The 25,914-nt window shown below is 42.6% G+C and overlaps 2 protein-coding genes across 4 annotated transcripts; one reads left to right on the top strand and one right to left on the bottom strand.

Moving 5' to 3' along the window:
* Nucleotides 1-82: 82 nt before the first annotated feature.
* Nucleotides 83-8,899, top strand: KIF20A (kinesin family member 20A). 3 transcript variants are annotated; one of them, XM_084884527.1, is made up of 19 exons: nt 83-130; nt 566-748; nt 2,271-2,360; nt 2,459-2,578; nt 3,485-3,623; nt 3,746-3,933; nt 4,025-4,154; nt 4,332-4,526; nt 4,634-4,745; nt 4,851-4,919; nt 5,126-5,269; nt 5,416-5,581; nt 5,675-5,839; nt 5,964-6,103; nt 6,418-6,520; nt 6,823-7,024; nt 7,254-7,345; nt 7,841-7,978; nt 8,345-8,899. In XM_084884527.1, exons 2-19 carry the CDS (start codon nt 584-586, stop codon nt 8,660-8,662), a joined length of 2,676 nt encoding a protein of 891 aa, XP_084740653.1. In that variant the 5' UTR covers nt 83-130; nt 566-583; the 3' UTR covers nt 8,663-8,899. The 3 variants fall into 3 exon arrangements, with proteins under 3 accessions (XP_084740653.1, XP_084740652.1, XP_084740651.1); XM_084884526.1 differs by lacking the exon at nt 83-130 and adding an exon at nt 151-357; XM_084884525.1 differs by lacking the exon at nt 83-130 and having other exon boundaries at nt 562-748.
* Nucleotides 8,900-10,234: 1,335 nt separating this feature from the next.
* On the bottom strand, nt 10,235-25,632 carry CDC23 (cell division cycle 23). The gene is made up of 16 exons (XM_084884538.1): nt 25,423-25,632; nt 25,262-25,334; nt 22,515-22,652; nt 21,752-21,794; nt 21,156-21,261; nt 20,921-21,053; nt 17,198-17,375; nt 17,020-17,117; nt 16,798-16,879; nt 12,742-12,895; nt 12,502-12,621; nt 12,067-12,142; nt 11,691-11,752; nt 10,928-11,006; nt 10,730-10,849; nt 10,235-10,538 (listed from the first exon to the last, which is right to left on the bottom strand). The coding sequence occupies exons 1-16, from the start codon at nt 25,581-25,583 to the stop codon at nt 10,368-10,370; spliced, it is 1,794 nt and encodes a 597-aa protein (XP_084740664.1). The 5' UTR covers nt 25,584-25,632; the 3' UTR covers nt 10,235-10,367.
* Between the last annotated feature and the right edge of the window lie 282 nt (nt 25,633-25,914).

Below are 25,914 nucleotides of genomic sequence, written 5' to 3'. Positions count from 1 at the left end.
TTAAAACATTGTATCAGTAACAAAGGCGCACCTCGTGGGCGGAGTTTTGTTCTATAAAGGCCAAAGCCCGGGTTCGGCGGCCGGGTGTGAGTGGGCCGGTACCAGACGGGGAACGGTGTCGCGTCTTCGGGTGAGTATGAGGTTGTGCTGGAGTCCAGCTGGGGGACCGGCTCTTTCCCTCGCAGGACAGGCTTGTCAGAAAGCGAAGCTGCCTGCCATCACTTTTTTCTTAATTCCTCTGTCCTCACGGTGGGCCTGGGGGCGAGGTTGGAGAAGGTGCTATTGATGCCACCCTCACATCACCCCTGGGCGAGGCACCTTACGTGGAACGTGACCTTCTTCTGCTTTTTGAACCAGGTATCTGTTCATTCCAGTAGGTGGTCTTAAACTGTATTAAATGATTAACTCCTGTCATCCCCTTCCTGAGAGTGGAAGGGAAAGGAGAGTAGGGATTCAGGAGGCGATGCCAAGGTGTCCTGGGGTAAGGGAATTGTTGTTGTTTTTTACCTAGAATTTGCAACCCTTTCTGTCCTTAAGATTCTTCTCCTTACCCACTTTTTTTTAGACCTAAGTTGCCCCAGCTATGTCCCGAGGGATCCTTTCTCCGCCAGCCGGCTTGCTCTCGGATGAAGATGTCGTACTGTCCCCCATGTTTGAGTCCACGCTTGCAGATTTGAGGTCTGTGGTTCGTAAGGACCTGCTGTCAGACTGCTCTGTCATCTCCACCTCCCTGGAGGACAAGCAGCAGGTAAAAGAGTTGGAGAGTGGTAGGAGCAGAAAGTGATATCCCCAGCCTACTCTACTGAGTAGTTATAGTTAGTATGAGGTCAAAGACCAGCATTCCTCAGGGTCTGAGAGTTCGATTCAAAATTAGGAGCATGACTAGAAAAAAAATGTAGAACTATTGTTTGCATTGCATTTAATGATATACCCTCAAGTGCATATCATCAGTTAATACCTTGAGGGAAAGATAACAGTTATCTCTCCACCAAGAGGCCCAGAGGCCTTGAAGAATTTGCACGAGGTCAAACTGCCATTAAATAGGTGGAATGTACATTCAGGTCTTAATGCCAACCATAGCTTCCATTTATGAAGCCTTTGTACTTGGCTGGAGTTTCTCGTCATTTTTTTTGTTTGGTTGGTTTTGGTAGCCATATATATAACGACCAATATTTATGTACAAAACATACACCCAAACTGGGGACAGGCTGGTTCTTAATACGTAGTCCCTGATTTGTCAGAATGTCATAAAGCCTTAAAATTTGATGCAGAACTTTGATGTCAGTTGCACTGGTATATTATTCAGCTAAAACAATTCAGAGTTTGCATCAAGATCTAGAAGGCGTTCATGAATCCAAAACAGGTGGGAAACCAATGGAGCAGTTAAGGCTTTTGATTTAGGTCTCCTGAGGGGAAGCAGAATATTGCCAGGACTTGTCACAGCCTTCACCCTTCTTGCAGAGGAGTTCAGGCTGGGCATCAGGCCTGCCCGTGACTCCCTTCTCTCTACTCCTGGGGCCCTACAAGGCCAAGTTTATCCCCAGAAATCTAGGTGGGTTCTCATTGACATTTGAGACCTGATAATTCTTTGTTGTATGGGTATGTCCTGTGCATTGCAAGATGCTTAGCAGCATTCCTGGCCTCTACCCACTTGTGACAACCTAGAAACCTGTCCTGACACTGCTAAATGTTCTTTGGGAGGGAAATGCCCCTGGTTGAGAACAACTCTGCTCATAAGTCTCTTTTTAGAGAAAGGTTTATCAAAGTAGGAGCCTCAATAATGCCTCTTAGCGTTCCTGGGCCATAATAGGCAGATCTCTTAAATATTGGTTGAAAGAATGAAGTGGGTACTATATTATTAACCCCATTCTATATGAGGAAAGTGAGGCAAAGAGAGTTTAAAGAAGTTTTTCAAGGTCTTATAGTTATTAAATGATGAAATTGGACCTCAAATTCAGGTGTGTCTGCCTCCAAGGTGCTTAACTACTGTGCTTTACTATAATATGTAGTCAACCAGTTCTAACTCTGGGTGTAGTAAGCCAGGATTATAGGATACTGAAGAGACAGTAGGAAAGGGATAAAGTACTAAAGAAATCTATGTAAGTTGGAATGATTATGGAACCAAAGAGTAGCTATAGCTACAGAGAGACACTTGAGGAAGAACGAGGGTAGTGTTAGCATTATTTTCAGGAACTGTGTTATGCTTGCCCATCTGCTCAGAGATAATGGCTGAGATTAACCTGTAGTTCTGGTCTGGAATTCTGCCACAGGTTCCATCTGAGGATAGTACAGAGAAGGTGAAAGTATATCTGAGGGTCAGGCCCTTGTTACCTTCAGAGCTGGAACGGCAGGAAGATCAGGTGAGTTTCTGAGGGAGGATTCAAGGTGGAATGAAACAGTACAGAAGAGTTCTCAGGAATGCTTTCTTCTGTGCCAACTGTGTCTTCCCCTTTCTTAGGATTGTGTCCGTATTGAGAATGGGGAGACCCTTGTGCTACAGGCACCCAAAGACTCCTTTGCCCAGAAGAGTAATGAGCGGGGAATTGGCCAAGCCACCCACAGGTTCACCTTTTCCCAGGTATGAAGGTACTGGTCTGTGAACACGGGACCAACATGTAAGGGCAAACTTAGTCCCTCTTTAGAAGGAAAGCTTTTTACTTGCTTGTGAATTTCTTATAGAGGGTACCTTTATAGTTATGTGTGAAATAGAGTTTATTCTTGAATTATTAATTATATTAATTATTGTATAATTTTCTATGTTAACTGTAGACCTACTTTTGCCCTTCCCTGTATATGCATGTCTACAATTTAGGTGCCCTTGTTATGAGCTAGCCAGTGTGTCAAGTACTTTATGTGCATTAATTCCTAACAACTTTATTATAATTATCATATTGTCCCTATTTTCCTGACAAGGATACTGTGGCTCAGTGAAGGTTATGTTGCTGAAGCTAGTCAGTGGTAGGGTTAGGACTTGAATCCACCACAGGTTCCATCTGAGGATAGCACAGATGCTTGTGACCATTATGTTGCCCCATTGTATATGCAGCATTGGACTTCGTGGATAGCATACCTTAGGTCAGTGGTTGGCAAACTCATTAATCAACAGAGCCAAATATCAACAGTACAACAATTGAAATTTCTTTTGAGAGCCAAATTTTTTAAACTTAAACTTCTTCTAACACCACTTCTTCAAAGTAGACTCACCCAGGCCGTGGTATTTGTGGAAGAGCCACACTGAAGGGGCCAAAGAGCTGTATGTGGCTCTCAACGACCACAGCCTTAGGTATTTGCTAATCTGGATGAAAGATGGACTGGCAGATAGTAGTTGAGTCCTCAGTGTGTGGGGAGCAGCTGGCAGCACTGCAGGGAGAAGTGGCTTGAGCATTGTGTAGGGTCAGCCACCCAGGAAGAGATGCATCTGCTAGCTCTGCACAGGAGGCAAATGGGAGATAAAAGGTCTCTGAGAAACTGAATCTGTCTCTAGATCTTTGGACCAGAAGTAGGGCAAGCATCCTTCTTCAACCTAACTGTGAAGGAGATGGTAAAAGACGTACTCAAAGGACAGAACTGGCTTATCTATGCATATGGAGTCACCAACTCAGGGAAAACCCACACGATTCAAGGTGAGTAGTAGGCCTCACAGGATTGCTGATTGCCCTATAATGGTATTGTCATTGCTTTTGGATGCTGTCCATTGGAAGAGAAAAGCACTTGCCTCAGCTACCCATCTTTTACATTCCTCTAGGTACCATCAAAGATGGAGGGATCCTGCCCCGGTCCCTGGCTCTGATCTTCAATAGCCTCCAAGGCCAACTTCATCCCACACCTGATCTGAAGCCGTTGCTCTGTAATGAGGTAATCTGGCTTGACAGCAAGCAGATCCGACAGGAGGAAATGAAGAAACTGGCCCTGCTAACTGGAGGCCTCCAAGAGGTGAAGTGTTATTGTCTACAGATGTGGGGATAAGGGGACAAATCTCTGGAAAGTTTCATACAATACTTATTTTCTCCCTGGGGCTCTCCAGGAGGAACTGTCTACCTCCTTGAAGAAGAGTGTCTACATTGAAAATCGAATAGGTACCAGCGCCAGCTTTGACAGTGGCGTTGCTGGGCTCTCCTCCACCAGTCAGTTTACTAGCAGTAGCCAGCTAGATGGTAAGTAACGTGACTGGGCTCAGTGCCAAGTCACAGTAAGAACCCACTCCCTGTTCTCAACAACTGCCAGGAGTAGAGACCAGAGATTGCAACCTGAGCTCTGCCTCCTGAGGACCCTGCAAGCCAAAGGGGAGATGGACTGCTTTAAGATTGATGGTACATTTGCTTCTTCCCCAGAAACAAGTAACCGATGGGCACAGCCAGACAGTGCCCCCATAAGTGTACCTGCAGACATTCGCTTCTCCATCTGGATCTCCTTCTTTGAGATCTACAATGAACTGCTTTATGATCTGTTAGAACCACCTAACCAACAGCGCAAGAGGCAGATTCTGCGGCTATATGAGGATCAGAATGGCAATCCCTACGTGAAAGGTATGGGAAAGCAGAGAGGCTGATATGAACCCTGGACAGGACTTGGACAGAGACTAAGAAAAGAGTTAAGTACCCCCATCTCATGTATGCCCTTCTCTTGCCCTCAGATCTCAATTGGATTCACGTTCAGGATGCTGAGGAGGCCTTGAGACTCCTGAAAGTGGGCCGTAAAAACCAGAGCTTTGCCAGCACGCACCTGAACCAGAACTCCAGCCGTAGGTTAGTGGGCTGTGAGAGAGAGCCAGCCTTTGTTCTAGGAACTATTAATCCTCCAGTTGGTCATGGAAGAGGTGTAATGACCTTTTTCTTTTTCTTAACTTCTAGTCACAGCATCTTCTCCATTCGGATCCTGCACCTTCAAGGGGAAGGGGACATTGTCCCCAAGATCAGCGAGTAAGATTTTCCATTTAGAAATTTGGACTTCTTGGCTATAAATGGTAGTGGGGGAGGGGGCTCAGAGGAATTACGCTGATAGATTCTTGTTCTCCTTCCTTAGGCAGTGAGATTCTTGGAGGTTCTTCCTCTCCTCACAAGTATAGGAAGGGCTGGAAGGTTCCTAACATATAAGTTCTTATGTCAGATCCTGTCCTCCTTTCAAGGTTGTCATTCTGTGATCTGGCTGGCACAGAACGCTGCAAAGATCAGAGGAGTGGTGAGCGGCTAAAGGAAGCGGGAAACATTAACACTTCTCTGCACACCCTGGGCCGCTGTATTGCTGTCCTGCGCCAAAACCAGCAGAACAGGTGAGATTTTGACTGCAAGCCATGGGCTTGATGGTCTGGAACTCTGCAGTTTACTAAGAAACTTTCTGGTCACCACTAGGGATGGTGCTAGAATACTTCAAGAGCTGGAGTTCTGCTCACAGCTTACTCTTCTGATTCCCTGCCAGGTCAAAGCAGAACCTGATTCCCTTCCGCGACAGCAAGTTGACTCGAGTGTTTCAAGGCTTCTTCACAGGCCGAGGCCGCTCCTGCATGATTGTCAATGTGAATCCCTGTGCATCTACTTATGATGAGACCCTTCACGTGGCCAAGTTCTCAGCCATTGCCAGCCAGGTGAGAAGTTGGTACCTTTGGAATGGTACCTTCTTTTAAGAAAGCTACCAAGGACTAGTCCTGGATTCAATTGAGATATCTTTCCCCTGCTAGCTTGTGCATGCTCCACCTGTTCAACTGGGACTCCCATCGCTACATTCATTCATCAAGCAACACAGTCTGCAGGCATCCTCCAGCTTAGAGATAGGAACTAAGACAGACCCAGGCCTTGATGATGACATTGAAAGTGAAGCTGATATCTCCATGTATAGCAAGGAGGTGAGAATACAAGAAAGTATTGTAGCAGCTTGATGGCTGCACATTTCCTATGCTGCCTTCCAGGTGAGCCTGAATCTTTTAGGAGCATGGCCGCCTGATTACCTCTGACCTGTGTCCCTTTTAGGACCTCCTACAGGTGGTGGAAGCCATGAAAGCACTGCTTTTGAAAGAACGGCAGGAAAAGTTGCAGCTGGAGCTGCAGCTCCGTGATGAAATATGCAATGAGATGGTGAAGCAGATGCAACAGCGTGAACAGTGGTGCAGGTACCGGCTGAGTGGCCCATCTTCGTCTGACACCTGGATCAGAGGGTGGGAAGTAGGGACTAGAATGGAGTTGTTCCTCAAGATCTGTCCTCATCCTTTAAAATTCTTCAAACTGGACGTTAAACTAACTTCATGGATATTAAATTCATTTTAGTTTTATAATTTTGGGGAATTTATTGAAGAACCAGTTCAGACTCCCATGTGGGGAAGGGGAAAGAATCTCACAGCACAGTCTCCCACATGGGGAGGGGAAAATCTGTCCTCCAGGCTCACTCCTCAGAATCTTCACTCACTTCTGTTTTCTCCTCTGACAGTGAACATTTGGACACCCAAAAGGAACTATTAGAGGAAACATATGAAGAGAAATTAAAGATCCTCAAGGAGTCACTGACAAGTTTTTACCAAGAGGAGCTTCAGGTGAGTTGCCCTGAACTAGCCCCAACTGGCTAATCAGATTCCCATCACTACTTGCTTAAGGTTAACAGATTTTGTAAACTCTGGTAGGGGCGGGAATACGTAACTCACTTTTCTGTAGTACTCTTAGTGCTTTGTATGTGCCAATCTGTTTGGCAAATTGATTAAAGGTCTGGTTGGCCAGAAAACGGTATATGTGCTAACCAAAAAGCTTATGTATCAGGGAAGATTTGGTTCATTATGCAGTCATCTGTTTCTGCAGTGTTTGACTGTGGATGGAATTGTGCCTTCTCCCTCCCTCTTAGGAGCGGGATGAGAAGATTGAAGAGCTAGAAGCTCAAGTGCAGGAAGCCAGACAACAGCCAAGAGCTCATCAACAATCAGGGTCTGAATTGTCCATAAGGCGGTCACAAAGGCTGGCTGCTGCTTCTCACTCCACCCAGCAGCTGCAAGAGGTTACAGCTAAACTGGACCAGTGCAAAGCAGAGCTCAACTCGACCACTGAGGGTGAGGAAGGAGAGGGCAGTGCCTCAAGGCAGAGCTATTCTCCAAACTTAGGCCTTCTGGCACTAGCTCCAACAATAATTTCCTTATCTTGGTGCTACATCCCCAGACCTTTCACTCTAGGATACACAAAGGCTCCCTTTCTATTATATTTGCTGCAACTGTTGTTAACTCAGAGATAAGTCCAAGGTTAGAAAGCCTGCATATTAATGTTTCTTGTTTCTTCCCTCAGAGCTACGGAAGTATCAGAAAATGTTAGAACCACCACCCTCAGCCAAGCTCTTCACCACTGATGTGGACAAGAAGTTAGAGGAGGGCCAGAAGGTGATCATCTTTCTCTGTTACCAAAACTTTTACCTAAGCCCAGCCAGCGTGGCTCAGTTGTTGGGCATCTACCTGTGAACCAGGAGATCGCAGTTCGATTACCAGTCAGGGCACATGTCCGGGGTGTGGGCTCGATCCCTAGTGTGGGACGTGCTAGAGGCAGCCATTCAATGATTCTCATCGTTAATGTTTCTTTCTCCCTCTCTCCCTTCCTCTCTGAAATCAATAAAAATGTTTTTTGGGTTTTCTTTTTAAATCAATCTCTCTAAGCCAGAGAGATTTAAAAAATCAAACTTTTACTTAAGGCGATGTCCAACACTATATCCCTGGTTCATGTAAGAATAAAAGGTTTTCTGTGCACTGTCCTGGAGGCTGGCTACTTTATTCAGCTGACCAGCCTTATATTTTACTTCTCTTCAAATGGCTATCTGACTCCTCCAGATCATTATCCTGGTTGAACTTGGCCACAATTTATTACTCCTCCTCCTTTTTCAGAATATAAGGTTGCTACGGACAGAGCTTCAGAAACTTGGTGAATCTCTCCAGTCAGCAGAAAGAGCCTGTTGCCATAGCACTGGGGCAGGAAAACTTCGCCAAGCCTTGACTACATGTGATGACATCTTAATCAAACAGGTTAGGACAGCCTAAATATCCCCTTCTCTCCCATCAGCCCACACCAGGGTTATGTGACAAGGGGAATGAGGAGTAGAAGAGAAAGGTCAAGATTTTAAATATAAGGCACTGTGCTAATTTATAGGCATTTTCTCTGTTGTAACAATACTAGGGAGGTAGTTAATATCACATTTCATCCAAGATGCTTAGATTGTAAGAAACCATTTTATGCACAGACCTGAAATCCTCTAAGACAAAACACTAACAATTAAGCTCTGAAATTAAAGAGTTGCAGTTGTAATAGCAGTGGATGGCATGTATTACCTTGCCCTTCTTATTCTCTCAGACACCAGATATGATTTCTATGACTTTACTGATCTTCCTTAGGATCACACCCTGGCTGAGCTGCAGAATAACATGATGTTGGTAAAAATGGACCTTCGGAAGAAGGCGGCATGCATTGCGGAGCAGTACCATACTGTGCTAAAACTCCAAGGCCAGGCTTCTACCAAAAAGCGCGTTGGTGTCAACCAGGAAAACCAGCAACCAAACCAAGAGCCCCCAGGGAAGAAACCATTTCTTCGAAATTTTCTTCATCGAACACCCACCTGCCAAAGCTCAACCGACTGCAGCCCTTATGCTCGGATCCTGCGCTCACGGCATACCCCTTTACTCAAGTCTGGGCCATTTGGCAAAAAATACTGAGGTTGTAGGGAAGAAGAGAGCAGTCCTTGTCCTGAGGTGCGTCAGCTGCTCAGCTTAAGAAATGTGTCTTTTAAACTTCACCATATATATAAACCTTGAACTTTATGCAAAATGTAATATTCATACACTAGTTGTTTGTTTTTTTGTAATATAGTCACCTATGTAATCTCATGCTTTTTTACTTATGTTTTTTTATGCAGCACAAAAAAGAAAGCTATATTAAAGATATTGTTCACATTTTTTTAATCTGAATCCCAAATTTAACAAAACCATTCAAATTATAAAAGGAAAGAAAAATTTAAAATTATCATTCAGGCCCATGGAAACCCTGTACAGGAATGTTGCTAGACATCTAAGAAAGCTTAATAAGAAATGAATTCAAGGGACATTATATAGTCTAAACCTTCTTTACTATAAAATGAAGTATCATACATTAGGAGGTGAATAGGTAACAAACTTGTTCTGGAAACATGGACATAGGAAGGCTGGGTCCAGAGCTCAGAATAATTCGTGTCTCTACAAATTCATTGCAGCATACATAACCATTGCATATTCCTCCTAAATATGCATGCACAGGCCTAACACCCTCTAAGAGCACACTAACAATGATTCCCTTTACCTTGTCTAGCCTGAATAAAAGACAATTACATCAAAAATATTAAAACAGAACAGCTTGAAATAAGTTTATTCTTGTCTGTAGTTACAAAAAGTTATCTCCAAATGGCCATGAGATTATCTGTGATCCTGTCTCCTTTGCTTTTGGGGGAGGATATAGATAACTCGACATCTTTTGCTCTTGGAAGGGGCCTTCATGCTCCGTGAGATCGTTTGTCCCTTCTATTCAACTCTATTAAGATACCTCGAATTTGAAATATTCTAGGAAACTCTTTAAAACAAACATACAGGCAGTCTTCGGGCTGCATCAGACACGACGTACACGTTCATGCTTTCGTCACCATCTCTCATTTATTAAAAAAAAAAAAAAATTCGTCATGTCTACATATGTGCTTTGTTTTTTATTATTTATTTACCACAAGTAAAGGTCAGGAATTGTTATCCTTCTCTGTCACTTCATTACTGCTATGTGCTCCATGTGAGTGACACAGGTGCTTATGTAGTAGGTGGATTCTGACTTACGATAAAAATCATGCTGTAGGACAGATCTCCGACGTAACCCGGCGACCTACTGTATAGTTTTACTCCATTTAAACCTAATCTCTTGACAGAACAGTCACGCTCAGCAAATCCAAGAATACGATCATGTCTACCCAGCGCCCTAACCTTGCTAGGGTATCCAGTGCCCCTACTGTCAGCAGAGGATAGAATCACAAACTTTTCTCCTTTCCTCACTCCTCAGGAAACCACTCCCAGCAGCATTAAAACGGTGCCTGTAGCCTGTAGCCTTGCCTGTGCTAAAGTGCTAGTACAAGGATGTTTGGAGGTATGGTGGGGGGAATCTGGGAAGAAGGCCAGACTCTGTAGCTACTCTGAACATAAGGAAGAAGTGCTTCTAACTGGCAAGACAGTGTCTGTTTCCTGCCAGGATTCTTCTGTCAGTCTACTCTGAAAGTGATCCTATAAACTCTCCCCAAGGAGCTGTTTCCATCTGTACACACAAAAAGAGGTGAGGTCCTTGGAAGAACAGACATGGCGACTTTTTACATGGGGGTAAGGCTTAACATCAGTCTGGCAATGTGCTAGTCAACTATGGTGTGACTGAAGACAGGTTGAGTGGAGAAACTCGGCGTGTAGGAGTATTGTTAGCAGACAGTGATGCCGGTAGGAAAAAGGGTGCAGGCATCTCAGTGGAAGGAGTCTCTCCTTGGTTCCGAAGCTGCAAGATTTGCCGGAGCAAGGCCTTACCTTCTTCCCGGGTCTGAAACAAAGTCAGGCAACTATTTCAAAATATGTTCAAGGACGTTCTCAAAAACAGGTTCTAAAATACTCATGTGTAAGTTTCACAAATCAAGATAGCCTTTCCACTTACCTTATTATCTACTTTCTACTCCCAAATCATGGTAAAGATTATATGTTTGATCCCAAATCCAAACTCAATAACATACTCACATCATTGAATGCACAACACTTTTGGGCACAAGTTGAAGCTTCATCCCACAGCTTGCACTTAAAATAGTATTGGGCCAGATAGCGGAAAGCTGTGCTCTCCTCCAAGTGTTCCACTATTTCCTAAATAAGGAAAGCAGAGATGACTAAGGTGATAATAAATAAAATCAGCAACCCAGTCCTCATGTCCAGGACACATACCCCACAAGTATAGATATCTTGGATATATTTGATGTAACATTGAGCAGCCTGTTCTGACTCAGTCAACTGTTCATGAAGCCTACAAAAGAAATTGGACTTTAAGTACAAATCAGATCTCAAAGCTAAATAATGATAAATAGTAAAAGCACATTATTAAAACCAAAAAAATGACAACACAAAGACAATTACAAATTTTTACATAAATATCGTAGCACACTGGATCCAGAATAGTATTAGTGCCAGAAGCGAGGTTATTTTTATCAAATTTAGTATCATTACTCTGCTACTGGTAATGGAGGGAAGGTTAGCAAATACATAAGCTGAGTAACATACTTTTGCAGAAACTTTGTTAATATCCTGAGTGAGATTTAAAAAAAGATAATTCAGATTTTTTTCTAATAAGCCAGAAAAGAACTGGCATGAATAAAATAAAATTGTATTTAAGAAACTCTTTGCCTACTACTTCTGAGTTATTATTTTCATAGTTCTTATTAGGAGAGCAGTACTTTGTTTTCCTAGACTGCTGACATAAAATTTTCATTTCATTTCTTTCAATTCATTCTTGGTCCCTTGCCTAATAGGAAAGCAATTCCCACTTTAAAGAGAAGTGTCATTCTCTCAAGTCAAATGGCTAAATTCTTAGATCACTATTCATACACCCTGCTACATCCCCACATTCATGTAGGATGATGGATAGAAGGCTCACCCACCATACCAGAGGAGCCAACAGAAATATCAATAGCATTTTATTCCTCTCACTCACTTTGCAAGTTTCACCAGAGCCATTTTCTCCACATCTCCCACGGCGTAAGCTCTCCAGTAACACTGTCAAAAAAATAAACTTGTCACTCTGACCATTGCCCAGGTGCCATGACTAATCACTCAAAGGCTCAAGTCCTGCAAGCCTCCCAGAACTTCAGATTTGCAAGATGCAGGCATTTTTACTAAATCATAGGTCCAAGCTACATACTGACATTTCCACAGATAATGTCACCCAAGCTTTGCTTTTTAGCCTATTATGTATTCTGGCTTCCACATGTAGAGATACCAGAATGAAGAAAAGTTAGAGAGCACAGATAGCCCCACCCTTCATCCAAGCAGCAGATTCCCACTCAATTCTCAAGGGCTCAATCTCATACCTTTTTGGCTTCCACAAGTTGATTGAGTTTCTCATAACATTCTCCTAAAGCAACCAGCATACGAGAATCATTGGGCCTGAGACAAAATAGTAATAGTGTGAAAAAGTCTTATAGATAACTAAATTCCACCACCACCACTGTAGTGATCCCCCTTATTCGAGGTTTCACTTTCTACAGTCAACTGCAGTCTGAAAATATTACATGGAAAATTCCAGAAATAAACAGTTCTTAAGTTTTAAATTGCACACCATTCTGAGTAGCATGATGAAATCTCACACCATCTTGCTCCTTCCCATCCAGGACATGAATGATCCCCTTGGCCAGTATATCCACACTCTATATACTACCCACTAGTTAGTCACTCAGTGGCCATCAAAAGAGAAAGAAGTGTCAGCACTCCCCAAAACAAACACATTGTCAAGTGGCCAGACTTACCGAAGCTGATGGGCCCGTCTATAATAATAAAGGCAATAAAATGGCATCTTAAGGATTTCATAGGTCTGCCCGAGGCCATACCAGGCTCTGTAGTCCCGCTTATTAACCTCAATGGCATGTCTAAGAAATGGAAGAGAGACTGGTAAGACAGCAGAATCAAAGTTAGCAACTTGCAGGCTCAAAAAAGGCTCCTAACATCACAGCAATCTGCTCTACAGAACCCCACAACTAGGAGCTCACCTGTAAGCCTGAATAGCAGCAGATGTGTTCTTCATTTCCATGTACTCATGTCCCATTAGTGTCCAGGCCCCAAGATACCGAGGATTCAATTTCAAAGCTCTTTGGAAATATAAGGCTGCTTTCTCATGCTGAGAACGCAAACTATAATAATTGCCTGATTGAAAAACAAAAAATATGAATAATTAGAAAGGTAAAAATAGAAGTTTACGGCCCTAGCCTGTTTTGTTCAGTGGATAGAGCATCAGAACTAAAGACTCATGGGTTCGATTCTGGATCCCTGGCCCAGTCAAGTCCACTGGGGGAAGCAACCAATCAATGTGCTTCTCTCACGTCGATCTTTGTCTTTCACATCTCTCTCTGTCTTCCCCCTCCCTTCCACTCTCTCTAAAAATCAAAAGAGCCGAAACCGGTTTGGCTCAATGGATAGAGCGTCGGCTTGGGAACTGAAAGGTCCCGGGTTCGATTCCGGTCAAGGGCATGTACCTTGGTTGCGGGCATATCCCCAGTAGGGGGTGTGCAAGAGGCAGCTGATCGATGACTCTCTCTCATTGATGTTTCTAACTCTCTATCTCTCTCCCTTCCTCTCTGTACAAAATCAATAAAATATATTTAAAAAATAAATAAATAAATAAATAAAAATCAAAAGAAAAACATCCTCAGGTGAGGATTAACAAAAAATTAAATAAAAAGTAAAAGTCCACTAAAATAAGCATCATTCCACATGAAACCATAACTCCTTCCCCCAAATCCCTTGCAGACAGCCGAACTGTACATAAGAGAAATATCATTGCTCCCTGGGGAAATATATATATATATATCAAATAAATAAATATATATCATTTATCACACATTCTGGTTTTAAAAGTGTTCCCTAACATTGCAAGTTTTTCTTCATTTTATTTTATCTTATATAGCAATTATACATATATTTTGTTAAAGGGTAAGACATTTTTATTAAATATATTTTTATTGATTTTTTACAGAGAGGAAAGGAGAGAGATAGAGAGCTAGAAACGTCGATGAGAGAGAAACATCAACCAGCTGCCTCTTGCACACCCCCTACCGGGGATGTGCCCGCAACCAACGTACATGCCCCTGACCGGAATCGAACCCGGGACCTTTCAGTCTGCAGACCGACGCTCTACCACTGAGTCAAACTGGTTTCGGCAGGGTAAGACATTTTTAAAGTAAGCTTTATATTTTGGTTTTCCAACTATATTGCTAGGGTACCTCAAGGGTGAAAAAGGTAGAGCTCTGAGCTCCGCTCTTCCTCAGGAATCAAAGCAGTTATATTATCACTAGAGGCCCGGTGCACGAAATTCGTGCACAGACAGGGGGAGGTCCCCCTCAGCCCAGCCTGCACCCTCTCCAATCCAGGACTCCTTGGGGGATGTCCAACTGCTGGTTTAGGCTCGATCCCAGAGACTGACCCTAAACCAGCAGTCGGTCATACCTCTCACAATCCTGGACTGCTGGCTCCTAATCACTTACCTGCCTGCCTTCCTGATTGCCCCCTACTGCCCCCCCCCCCGCCAACCTGGTTGCCCCTCACAGCCCCCCCATTGGCCTGGTCGCCCCACGCAGTCTGTTCAGTCATCCCTCACTAATCCCCTGCCAGCCTGGTTGTCCCACACAGCCTGCTTGTTCAGTCATTTTGTCATCCCTCACTAACCCCCCTACTGATGAAAGAGAATCACTGATCAGCTGCCTTCTGCATACTCCCTTACTGGGAATTGAACTTGCAACCCCCAGGGAATGTGCCCTGAATGGAAATTGAATCGTGACCTCCTGGCTCATAGGCTCAACCACTGCACCACACTGCCCCACACTGCCCCGGCCCTATGTACTCTCTTAGCATCCTATGTTTACCTCAATCATAACACTCAGCCCATTGTATTGTAACTGTTTTCTTATTGGACTTCCTAAATAGGCAATTAGGGTAGATAATGCAATACAAAGCACAGTGCCTGGCACTCTGAGTAGAAGATGCTTGAAGATGTTTTTTGAATAAACTGGAGTTCCATCCTCACTTAATGGACTTTATACTTTATTCATAATGTTCTATATTGAGAAGATCATTCGTTCCTATTCTTACCTATGTTTTCAAAGGACTTATTACATAACCATGCCAGACTACAATTTCCTCAAGGACTGGAAATATTCACTGAATAATTGATGAATTGAAATTCTATCAGTTTAGAGCGTCGGCCTGCGGACTGAAAGGTCCCAGGTTCGATTCCGGTCAAGGGCATGTACCTTGGTTGCGGGCACATCCCCAGCAGGGGGTGTGCAGGAGGCAGCTGATAGATGTTTCTCTCTTATCGATGTTTCTAACTATCCCTCTCTCTTCCTCTCTGTAAAAAATCAATAAAATATATATATTTTTAAAGAAATTCTATCAGCCGGCACCGGTTTGGCTCAGTGGATAGAGCGTCAGCCTGCGGACTGAAAGGTCCCGGGTTCGATTCTCGTCAAGGGGATGTACCTTGGTTGCGGGCACATCCTCAGTAGTGGGTGTGCAAGAGGCAGCTGATCGATGATTCTCTCTCATCGATGTTTCTAACTCTCTATCCCTCTTTCTTCCTCTCTGTGAAAAATCAATAAAATATCTTTAAAAAAATAAAAAATAAAAAAAAAAAGAAAGAAATTCTATCAGTTTATTAACAACATCCTGATCTAGAAAGGTACAAATGCATGATCTTGATGCAGTGTCACCAAAGGCCCAGAAATAGGTATGTCCCTTTCATCTCCAAGAAACATAGACTTCCAATCACAACCAATCAAGCTTACTTTTACCCAGGAGTGGCCATTCATCTGGTTATGTCAGCTGATTATCAGGCTATACTAGTGTGGCCAAGTACATAGGACCATGGTTCATAACCAGAGATAATTCTGACCCAAGAAGTTATTTGACAATACCTGCAAATATTTTTTTTTAATATATTTTTATTTATTTCAGAGAGGAATGGAGAGGGAGAGAGTGATAGAAACATCAATACAGAGAATCATTGATCGGGTTGCCTCCTGCACACTTCCTATTGGGGATCGAGCCCACAACCCCAGGCATGTGCCCTTGACCAGAATTGAACCAGGGACCTTCAGTCTGCAGACCTACACTATAACCACTGTGCCAAACTGTGTAGGGCACCTGCAAATATTTTTTATCAGCACAACTAGGGGGAAGGAGCAGTGGGTAGATGCTAAGGATACTACTAATACCCTACAATGCATAGGACAGCCCTCCACAAAAAAATAGTTACCCTAAAATGTCATGAATGCCAAGATTGAGACACCCCAATACATAGAAACAGGTACTCTCATCTCTTTTCATAGGATTGGAAATTCTTTCAAATTTTTCTTTTTAAGAGAAGGAGGGAGAGAGAGAGAGAGAGAGAGAGAGAGAGAGAGAGAGAACATCAACCAGTTGCCTCCTGCATACCCCCAATCAGGGTTAGAGCCCACAACCGGGGCGTGTGCCCTGACTGGGAATCCAACCAGCAACCTCTTGATGCCCGGGATGACACCCAACCAACTGAGCCACACCAGCTAAGGCCTTCCAAACTTTTTAGTAGTACTAAAGTTTAAACTATATATATAACTTTTGATCCAGTCTTTTACTGCTTATTATTCAAAAATAACTGCATTAACATGCAAAAATAAATGTACATATACAAAAATGTTTCCTGAAGCAATTTTTATATTAAAATGATGGCACGTCTATATAATATTATATCACAATAAAAATAATAAAAATCTAGACCCAAAAAAAGAAAAAGATATAAAGTTTAAAAAAGGAAGTTACAAAGCAGTGTGTAAAATGATATATTTTTTACAAACTGTACACACACTTGCACACACACATTTTTAGTATTCACACAGAAAAATATTCTGGAGTCATATTCTCTAAACAATCTTGGGGATGGGGTTACAGCGAGCTTTCACATTCTATTGTACCTAATTTTGTTACTTTTGACACTTTTATACTGTTGTTATTTTTATACTTGTATTATTTACCATAAAGGTAAATCTTAAAAGAAAAAGAATAATGACTCTTACCAATTACACAGCAAGTTTCTACACGATATTTATCAATCTCACAGAGGTTGTGAGCCAGATAACTCAACTCAGATTTCATGCTCTGGAAGAAAAGAAAAAGGCAGTCTGAGCATGAAAAATGAACATCTTATTTTTCTTGTAGTTAATGCAACTGGATGACAATCCAACCCAGATGAAAGCACAAATGAGCTTAATGAAGTCCAAGTAAAGGAAGCAGCTCACCCTGACATAAAGAAGGTTGGAGAATGTATCCATATTCTCAATCCTATAAGGGTCTTGTTTCCTTAGCTCATTAAAAATAGAGAGGGCTTTATCAATATCTGCAGAAGGAACATAGTTCAGAAAACAACACAATGATACTTTCAGGTTTTGAAGAATTTCATTGTCCTTATTCACTTACCTCTGATATTGTGATAGGCAACCGCAATTTGGGAAACAATGTAAGAGCTCTTAGAAAAGCCCACATCAATGAGATTCTGATACTTTTGCAGGGCCTCCTCTATCAACTGCAATTCTGTGTATATATGAGCCAGAAAAAACTCTTTCATCCAGGTGTCTGGCAAAGACAGGAACTTCAGCTGGCAGCAGGAAAGAGAGGAACACATTTAATATATTCTGACCTCTCTTCCAAAAGAACATCAAGGAACTATTTTTATTGTCTAAAGCAGCGATTTTCAGCCAGTGTGCCACAAGAGGCACAGTGCTGTGCCGAAAGAATTTTTAAAACATGCAATACCTGACTATTTAGTCAGGGGGCACTGACCCCTTTTCCCTTACACTGTCAAATAAAAAAAGTGACAAGAGTTAACACAACAGTACCCGCCTGGAATGAATGACCCAAAATTATACCTATTTTTTTTCCTGTCAGATTGACAAAAACTGTATTTTTTTAGTGTTCCACAAAATTTTAATAATTAGTTTACATGTGCCATTAGATGAAAAAGCTTGAAAATCACTTATCTAAAGATGTTTATCATGGGAAATTTTATTATAGCACCTAATAATGGACACAGGGCATTTCAAGTTTAATAGGATTTACAAGCATAGTTAGGGAGGAAAAGCCCAGTTGGGGAAGGCTTCAAAGAATAGATAGGATTTGAGATGTCTTGGAGGGTGGGTATATTTGAATAAAAAAGAGCAAAGGAAGAGAAAAAAATGAACATTCTAGGCAAGGACAACATAAATAAAAGAAAAACAGCTATGATGAATGTGGGTGAAGAGGGAAGCTTTGTGCTCGGATGCAGTGGAAAAATAAGACTGAAATGGTAGGGTGGTTCCCATAGTGCAATAGGAAATGGTATGCAACAGGAAACCACTGAATTTTTATGCAAGAGAATCATGATGACTTGGGTGTTTTAAGAATAAATTTGGAAACCGTATGCAGGAGGGCTTAGAAATGGGAGTATAAAGATGGGAAAGCTAGAAAGTATATATTATTGTACTTATAAGAAATCCAAGTTGGAGATAAACAAGATAGCAAAAGAAGCCAAAAGAAAGAGACAGATACAAGTAGAAACCATGGCCCTAACTGGTTTGGCTCAATGGATAGAGCATTGGCCAGCAGACTCAAGGGTCCCAGGTTCGATTCCAGTCAAGGGCATGTACCTTGGTTGCGGGCACATACCCAGGACGGAGTGTGCAGGAGGCAGCTGACAGATGTTTCTCTCTCCTTGATGTTTCTAACTCTCTATCCCTCTCCCTTCCTCTCTGTAAAAAAATCAATAAAATACATTTAAAAAAAAAAAAGAAGAAACCATGGCCATGTCTGTGAATAGATAAAGGTGATAAGAGAAAGGGAAGAGGCAAATATGATTCTGAGGTATTAAAACTGGGTGTCTCGCCGAAACCGGTTTGGCTCAGTGGATAGAGTGTCAGCCTGCGGACTGAAGGGTCCCAGGTTCGATTCCGGTCAAGGGCATGTACCTTGGTTGAGGGCATATCCCCAGTGGGGGGTGTGCAAGAGGCAGCTGATCGATGACTCTCTCTCATCGGTGTTTTTAACTCTCTATCTCTCTCTCTTCCTCTCTGTAAAAAAATCAATAAAATATATATTAAAAAGAAGAAAAAAAAGAATTCTTTAAAAAAATTAAATAAAAAATAAATAAATAAAACTGGGTGTCTTGCCCTGGCTGGTTTGGCTCAGTGGATAGAGCATCGGCCTGCGAAGTAAAGGGTCCCAGGTTCGATTCCAGTCAAGGACATGTACCTTGGTTGCGGGCATATCCCCAGTGGGGGTGTGCAGGAGGCAGCTGATACATGTTTCTCTCTGATATTTCTCTCTCATCAATGTTTCTAACTCTCTAGCCCTCTCCCTTCCTTTCTGTAAAAAATCAATAAAATATATATTTTAAAAAAAGAAATGGCCGAAACCGGTTTGGCTCAGTGGTAGAGCGTTGGTCTGCGGACTGAAAGGTCCCAGGTTCGATTCCGGTCAGGGGCATGTACCTTGGTTGTGGGTACATTCCCAGTAGGGGGTGTGCAAGAGGCAGCTGGTTGATGTTTCTCTCTCATCGACGTTTCTAGCTCTCTATCTCTCTCTCTTCCTCTCTGTAAAAAATCAATAAAATATATTTTAAAAAAAAGAAATGTTATCATTTCCATTAATTACTGAAGAACAGCAAATAAACTTTATAAACCATATTTTCTAATAATGCCTACTAAAATGATTGCAGTTTATAAACCAATTTCATATATATTATTTCCTTAATTAACAAATCTCTGTATCTTCTCAAAGTTCTATGAGCTCAGCAGAGACTTAAAATGTTTTAAATATGATCCCCTTTAAAAATATAAATTTTTAATTGCTTTCAGAGAGAAAGGTAAAGGGAAAGAGAGATAGAAACATCAATGATGAGAGAGAATCATCAATTGGCTGCCTACTGAATACTCCTCACTGGGGACAGAGCCACAACCCAAGCATGTGCCTTGATGGGGAATTGAACCATGACCTCCTGGTTCATTCATAGGTGTTAACCACTGAGCCACACCGGCTGGGATAAATATGATCCTTGATATCAGAGGAACCTTTCCTATAACAGCATCTTTGAAATTAAGAAACTGCAACAGTATTTAGTCTATAAAACAAGTTTCAGTAAAACTTGAATGTGAACACATGAATATGAAAGGTATCTTCTATAATAATAAAAGCGTTATATGCTAATTAGACTAGACAGCCGAAAGACCTTCTGAACGTCATTCCAGACAAAGCTGCTGTGGCAGGGACTGAGGCAGAGGTGGTTAGGGACGATCAGGCAGGCAGGCGAGCAGTTAGGAGCCAGCAGTCCTGGATTGCGAGAGGGTTGCCTGTCTGCCAGTTTAGGCTCAATCCCGCTGGGATCCCTATGGAATCAGGCCTAGGCCTAAACCAGTATCAGACATCCCCTGAGGGGTCCCAGATTGTGAGAGGGTGCAGGCCAGGCTGAGGGCCATCCCGCCCCCTCATGCCAGGCCCGAGCACGAATTTCGTGCAACAAGCCTCTAGTCTATAATAAGGGTAATATGTTAATTAGACCGGACGACCTTCGAAACAAGCTGAGGCTACGAGGGAAACCCGGGTCCCAAGTCCCAGGTGCCCGCTGGCGGCCAGCGGGAAGCCTAGGTCGAGGTGCCAGAGGGAAGCCAGCGCTGGCAGCTGGAGGAAGGCAGGCCTACTCTTGCACGAATGTTGTGCATCGGGCCTCTAGTCCTAATATAACTGGATGCAAACCAAACAGCAACTACCAAACAAGAGCTAGACATTTGTCTTTCAAATGAAGACCTGAAGACCGAAATCCCAACTGTGAAAGAGACCAGAGAAGGAGCAAAGAGCTATCTATATAATCAAACCTCTCTCCTCCCACCCCATTACTACAGAATTATATAAAACTTGAAGACACACTTTTTCAAACAGCTCATCTTTTAAAAAAAATTTTTAGTGATTTCTCAGAGGAAGGGAGAGATAGAGAAATAGAAATGATGAGAGAGAATGATTGACTGATTGCCTCCTGCATGCTCCCCACTGGGGATCAAGCCCACAACCTGGGCATGTGCCTTTGGTGAGAATCAAACCCTGGACCCTTCAATCACAGGCGACACACTAACCACTGAGAAAACCAGCTAGGGCACATAGCTCATCTTAACTTACCATCTCTTTGTCTGTAATCAAGTTACAGAGTTCTAGCCAGGCTCCCCAATGCAAAGGCAAAACGTGGGTAGCCTCCACAAACACATCAATGGCCTCTTTCACCAAGTCCAGTTTTCGAAGCACAACACCATACCTAGAAAAGAAGGAAACCAGCACAGAAGGTAATGCTCTATAATAGCTCTCTTAGACTCAGGAGAATATGTTGTACAAAGTTCCAACTTACTCTAACACTTACAGATAAAGGCCAAAACCATCAAGTTCCCGAGCTTGGTGCTTTTTGCTGAGCTCCACTCTCAGTTCTCTAAGAGCCTCATTTTTTACTTGTCCTTTTTCCAGAGGGCCTAGAAAAGAAATAAAGTCTCTAAGAGAAGACTGCTGGTCTTCATTTTATAGACCTGACATTTCTTTTGGCATCCAACAGCTACACCTCAAACTTCCAGCAAGCACTCACAAGTGGTCAATATCTTATACAATTTTTTCCCCCGCCAAAAAAATAACAACTGATAACTGGTCTGCAGTCATATTTTGCTGAGCCCACACAGGTTTTTAAAGTTTTGAATTAGTATCAACATTTAAAAATGAGAAGCCTCAACTAAAAATCTGAATTTCTAGCTTGAGGTTGCAGGCAATGGAGTAGAGTCAGAGAAGAAAGCCTTGACAACAGCAGGCCACAAGGCAACCCTCAGCTGGAGCTGGGAGACAATCAGCCAGTTGTGCTATCCAATTTCCAATAGCCCTCCTCTGGCCACTTCACACATTTGTACTCCCTGCCTGGCTTCTACAGGCATGTGTGTGTGCTTTCATCTAAAAGGTAAAAAAAGAAATTCATACCTAGGCTATCAACTGTTTCATCATCCTTCTTCTTTTCTCCAGACTGTAAGAGAAAATCCACACATGGGTCTTTTTACCAGTGAATTTTGAACCTGTTGTAACACTAACAGCCTGATTCTACCTAAAGGGCCCCAAACCATCCAAAATGGCAGCTACTATTGGTCACTAATTTTAAGTAACTATTCACGGGCTCCCATTGGTCAAAACTGGAATAATTTGAGCACCAAATAATTAGTACCGAAATGAAGTCCATACTAGGTAAATAGATAAATGGACAGGGAAGGAAAGACTCTTGCTTAGAACAGAATGACAAATGAGCAGCAGTAAATGTGGAGAGTGCTAGAGGGGAAAATCATCATTTTGCAACATCATAGTAAAATATACTTCAGGCAAGAATTAACAATGAATTTCTTGACTAATGGATATTTAAGTTGTTGACATTTGGGGGTAAAAAAATTTCCATGAACAGAGGAATTAACATTGGGCAAGTTACTTAAAGTAGAATTGCTTGGTCATAGTATTTCAAATTAATATAATCTACCCAAACGGACCTCAAATGGGGGGGGGAGGGGAATCTACTGCCTCGCACCTTTGTCAATATTATCAGTTTTTTAAAATATTTTATTTCATAGCATTTTTTTAACATTATGACTTCTTTATTATTGTCAGATATTTATAAAGTACATTCACCAAATAGGCTATTGCTATGCTATTTAAAAGATTTAACTTTTTCCACTTGGTTCAAAGGAGAAATAGCCCTCACCAGGTATCTAGAATACATGTACAGGAAATAGGCTTTCTTGCTATTGCAGCCATGCAGGAAATGTGCTGCCCGGTCATACTCTTTAACATCAAAGTAGGCTTTGGCCAGGGTGTAAGCATCCATATCCTGGGCATCTTCCTAGAAGAGACAAATTTTTGTAAATGATTGGGAATAAGACAAAAAAGTTCAAATCCAATTTCCAGATGTAAGAAAAAATAATTTTTCTCTCCTTTTCCTCCTCCCAAAACCATCCTATATAATAAAAGGCTAATATGCAAATCAACTGAACAGTGAAACAACCAGTCGCTATGACTCGCACTGACCACCAGGGGCAGACTCTCAACGCCGGAGCTGCTCCCTGGTGGTTATGTGCTCCCATGGTGGAGCACTGCTCATCCAGAAGCCCTGAGCCGGGCTCACGGCTGGAGAGTGCAGCAGCGGTGCAGGGAGCCTCTCCTGCCTCTGAAGCAGCAATAAGGATGTCCAACTGCCAGACAGCAAGAGGGTACAGGCCAGGCTGAGGGGACCCCCGAGTGCACAAGTTTCTGACACTGGACCTCTAGTATATATAATGAAGTAAAGTCAGATAACTTTCTTTTTCTTCAAAATAAAAAGTTATGGGAGCCCATCATAGGTTGATGCTTGGTGGTTAAGCACCAACCTATGAACCAGGAGATCCCAGTTCATTTCCCAGTCAGGGCACACGACCAGGTTGAGGGCTTAATTCTGTAATTCCGGAAGGGAATGGGGGGAGGAGCAGGAGGCAGCCTATCAATGTTTCTCTCATATCATTGATGTTTCTATCTCGCTCGCTCTCTCTCCTTTCCTCTCTGATATTAATAAAAGTACATATTTTTTAAAGTTAGAGGAAAAAATAAAAATTTATAAAATATTAAACCAACACACTCAGAAACATTTATTGTTTCTGTAAATGTAGAAGTTGTATAGGCTTTAGTATTAGAGACCTATATTCAAACTCTAACTCTGATTTTCTGGCTTCATGACATCAGTAGGAAAGTTACTTAGCTTCTCTGAGTATTCACTTCTTCATCAGTAAATGGAACCAATAATTTAGATTTGCCATGAAGGTGAGAGAGAAAGTTATAGAAAATGTTTGGCATTGCCGAAACCGGTTTGGCTCAGTGGATAGAGCATCGATCTGTGGACTCAAGGGTGCCAGGTTCAATTCCGGTCAAGGGCATGTACATTGGTTGCGGGCATATCCCCTAAAGGGGATGTGCAGGAGGCAGCTGTTCAATGTTTCTCTCTCATCGATGTTTCTAGCTCTCTATCCATCTCCCTTCCTCTCTGTAAAGAATTAATAAAATATATTAAAAAAAAAAAAAAAGGAAAAGAAAATGTTTGGCATTAATGTTTGGCATTCCCTTCCTTCCCCAGGCTTTTAAATTTCTACATAAATGCAATATGCTACAATTACTTATAGTTTTTGTACTTCAAGAACATTTTGACATGTTAGTATTGCAAAAAAAAACAAAACAAAAAAAACAAAAAAAAAACACTACAATACAGCTATAATTCTCTGGGGAAAAAATGAAATAATGCATATTTAAGTTAAACGAATAATCCACAACCCAAATTCTAGGGATAAGCTGATTAAAACTTCAATAATTTCATTCTCCTCTTGCTTCTTGCCCCAAATATTACCAGCACAAAACAGGAACCAAAACATATTCAGTGTTTTCTTCACTGGATGAACCTGTCTTAAATGTGGCTCTTCAGCTTAGGATTCTGCTGGCTCTTTTCATATCCACTTACAATTTATTTCTCCCCCTGCCCCTTCTCAACCTGCATTACACCTTTTTAAAAATATGTTTTTATTTATTTTAGAGAGAAAGGTAGAAAGAGAGATGGAAGGAGGGAGAAGAAGAGGGAGAGGGAAAAGGAGAGATCAGCTGACTAAGTTAGGTATGCAATTTTACCTATATGTTCTCAAAAATTCTAGTTTAGCACTTCTTAGTTGGGATTCAGGAATCTGTGTTTTAACAACTCCACCAGGTGATTCTCATCATGAGAGAAGGTTGGGAAACACTGCTATAGATGACATAAAACATATTCATATCTCATTTAATTCCCTCAACTATCCCATAAAGTAAATACTATTTTACCCTCACTCCACAGATGAGGACACTATAGTTCAGGAGGTTAAACTGCCGAAAGTCACCAATGTGGCTGAGATTGGAGCCCAGAGCTGTGTAAATCCAAAACCAGTTTCTCACTGTTGTAAAAACCTTCGATTCTGGCTCATTGTCTAAGCTGGGCTACAAAAGCGAAAAGGCTGAAATCTTAAGCATGGATTTTTTATTTTTTCCCCCCTTATTCTCTCCAGCTTAAGTAAACGCACCACCATTTAAAACGCCCAGCTCTTTGCCCTAGCCAGCTTGGCTCAGTGGATAGAGCATCAGCCTGTGGACTGAAGGGTCCCAGGTTCAATTCTGGCCAAGGGCACATGCCTGGGTTTTGGGCTCGATCCCCAGGGGGGGCGTGCAGGAGGCGGCCCATCAATGATTCTCTCTCATTATTGATGTTCCTATCTCTCTCTCCTTCTCCCTTCCTCTCTGAAATCAATCAATAAATATATTTTTGTTTAAAAAAAAAAAAAAAGGAATAAAACGCCCAGCTCTTTAAATGATTGAATTCCTTTTTGCAAACATTCCTGCGAAGTAAGCAGTCTGCTCCCTCCATTGACAAGTCCTTCCCTCTGGTTGCAGACGGGGAGCAGTCCTTACCTCTGTCATAGGCGGAGGCGGCTGCAGCTCGACTAGAGGCAAAGCCGGGAGGGAGAAGGCCAACTCCGCGGACCTGGAACACCCGCAAACTGAGTCAGCTCCGCAAGCCCCCCAAGGCCGAGGACCCCAAGCCCGGTCCCCGTCCCACCCCGACATCTCACCATTTACTACTGTGCAGTAGGCCCCGCTCTCGGGTAAGGCCAGCGATAAGTAGCAGCTGCTTTTTAATTTTCCGCAAATTTGAGAAATCGCCACTAGCTGACAAGATGGGTACCCCCGGAGTGGTCAGGGCCACAGGAACTACAGAGGGGCTCGCGGCCATCTTTCTGCCTCAGCCGCCCCAGCCAATCAGCAGCGATGATGCTAGCTGTGCGCCGGCACCAAACAAGGTTGCCTGTTATTGGTGCGCTCTTGCTCCGGGACAACCAATCATAGATCTCACTTCTTACAACGTCACCAAGAGGCCGGGAAAGAGGAGACCATTACATCCCCGATTGGCCAAGAGCTACCGGGGCGGGAAAATTAGAAGCTGGAAAGCAGGGTGGGGAAAGCCATGATCTCTGGGCGTGGCTGAGAGGAATAAGTGGCCGGGAAAAGTGGACTGGAAAACGGGAGGTGGGAATAGGAGCAAGAAAGTGGGCAGAAGAGGGAAT

The sequence above is a fragment of the Pipistrellus hanaki genome (genome assembly GCF_964339955.1).
Source record: "Pipistrellus hanaki genome assembly, chromosome: 5".
Taxonomy (NCBI): Eukaryota; Metazoa; Chordata; class Mammalia; order Chiroptera; family Vespertilionidae; genus Pipistrellus; species Pipistrellus hanaki.
The sequence above is the reverse complement of the archived record's forward strand: the minus strand, read 5'-3'. Positions and strand labels throughout refer to the sequence as shown.

Bases quoted from the DNA above. Each gene is read 5' to 3' on its own strand.
- KIF20A (XM_084884527.1), top strand. From the start codon at position 584: ATGTCCCGAGGGATCCTTTCTCCGCCAGCCGGCTTGCTCTCGGATGAA. The intron at 2,579-3,484 runs GTATGAAGGTAC...ATCTGTCTCTAG, and splicing joins ACAGGTTCACCTTTTCCCAG to ATCTTTGGACCAGAAGTAGG. The intron at 5,582-5,674 runs GTGAGAAGTTGG...TTCCCCTGCTAG, and splicing joins TCTCAGCCATTGCCAGCCAG to CTTGTGCATGCTCCACCTGT.
- CDC23 (XM_084884538.1), bottom strand. From the start codon at position 25,583: ATGGCCGCGAGCCCCTCTGTAGTTCCTGTGGCCCTGACCACTCCGGGG. The intron at 25,335-25,422 runs GTGAGATGTCGG...CGGGTGTTCCAG, and splicing joins CTACTGCACAGTAGTAAATG to GTCCGCGGAGTTGGCCTTCT. The intron at 17,118-17,197 runs GTAAGTGAATAA...TTCCTTCTGCAG, and splicing joins TGCCTATCACAATATCAGAG to ATATTGATAAAGCCCTCTCT.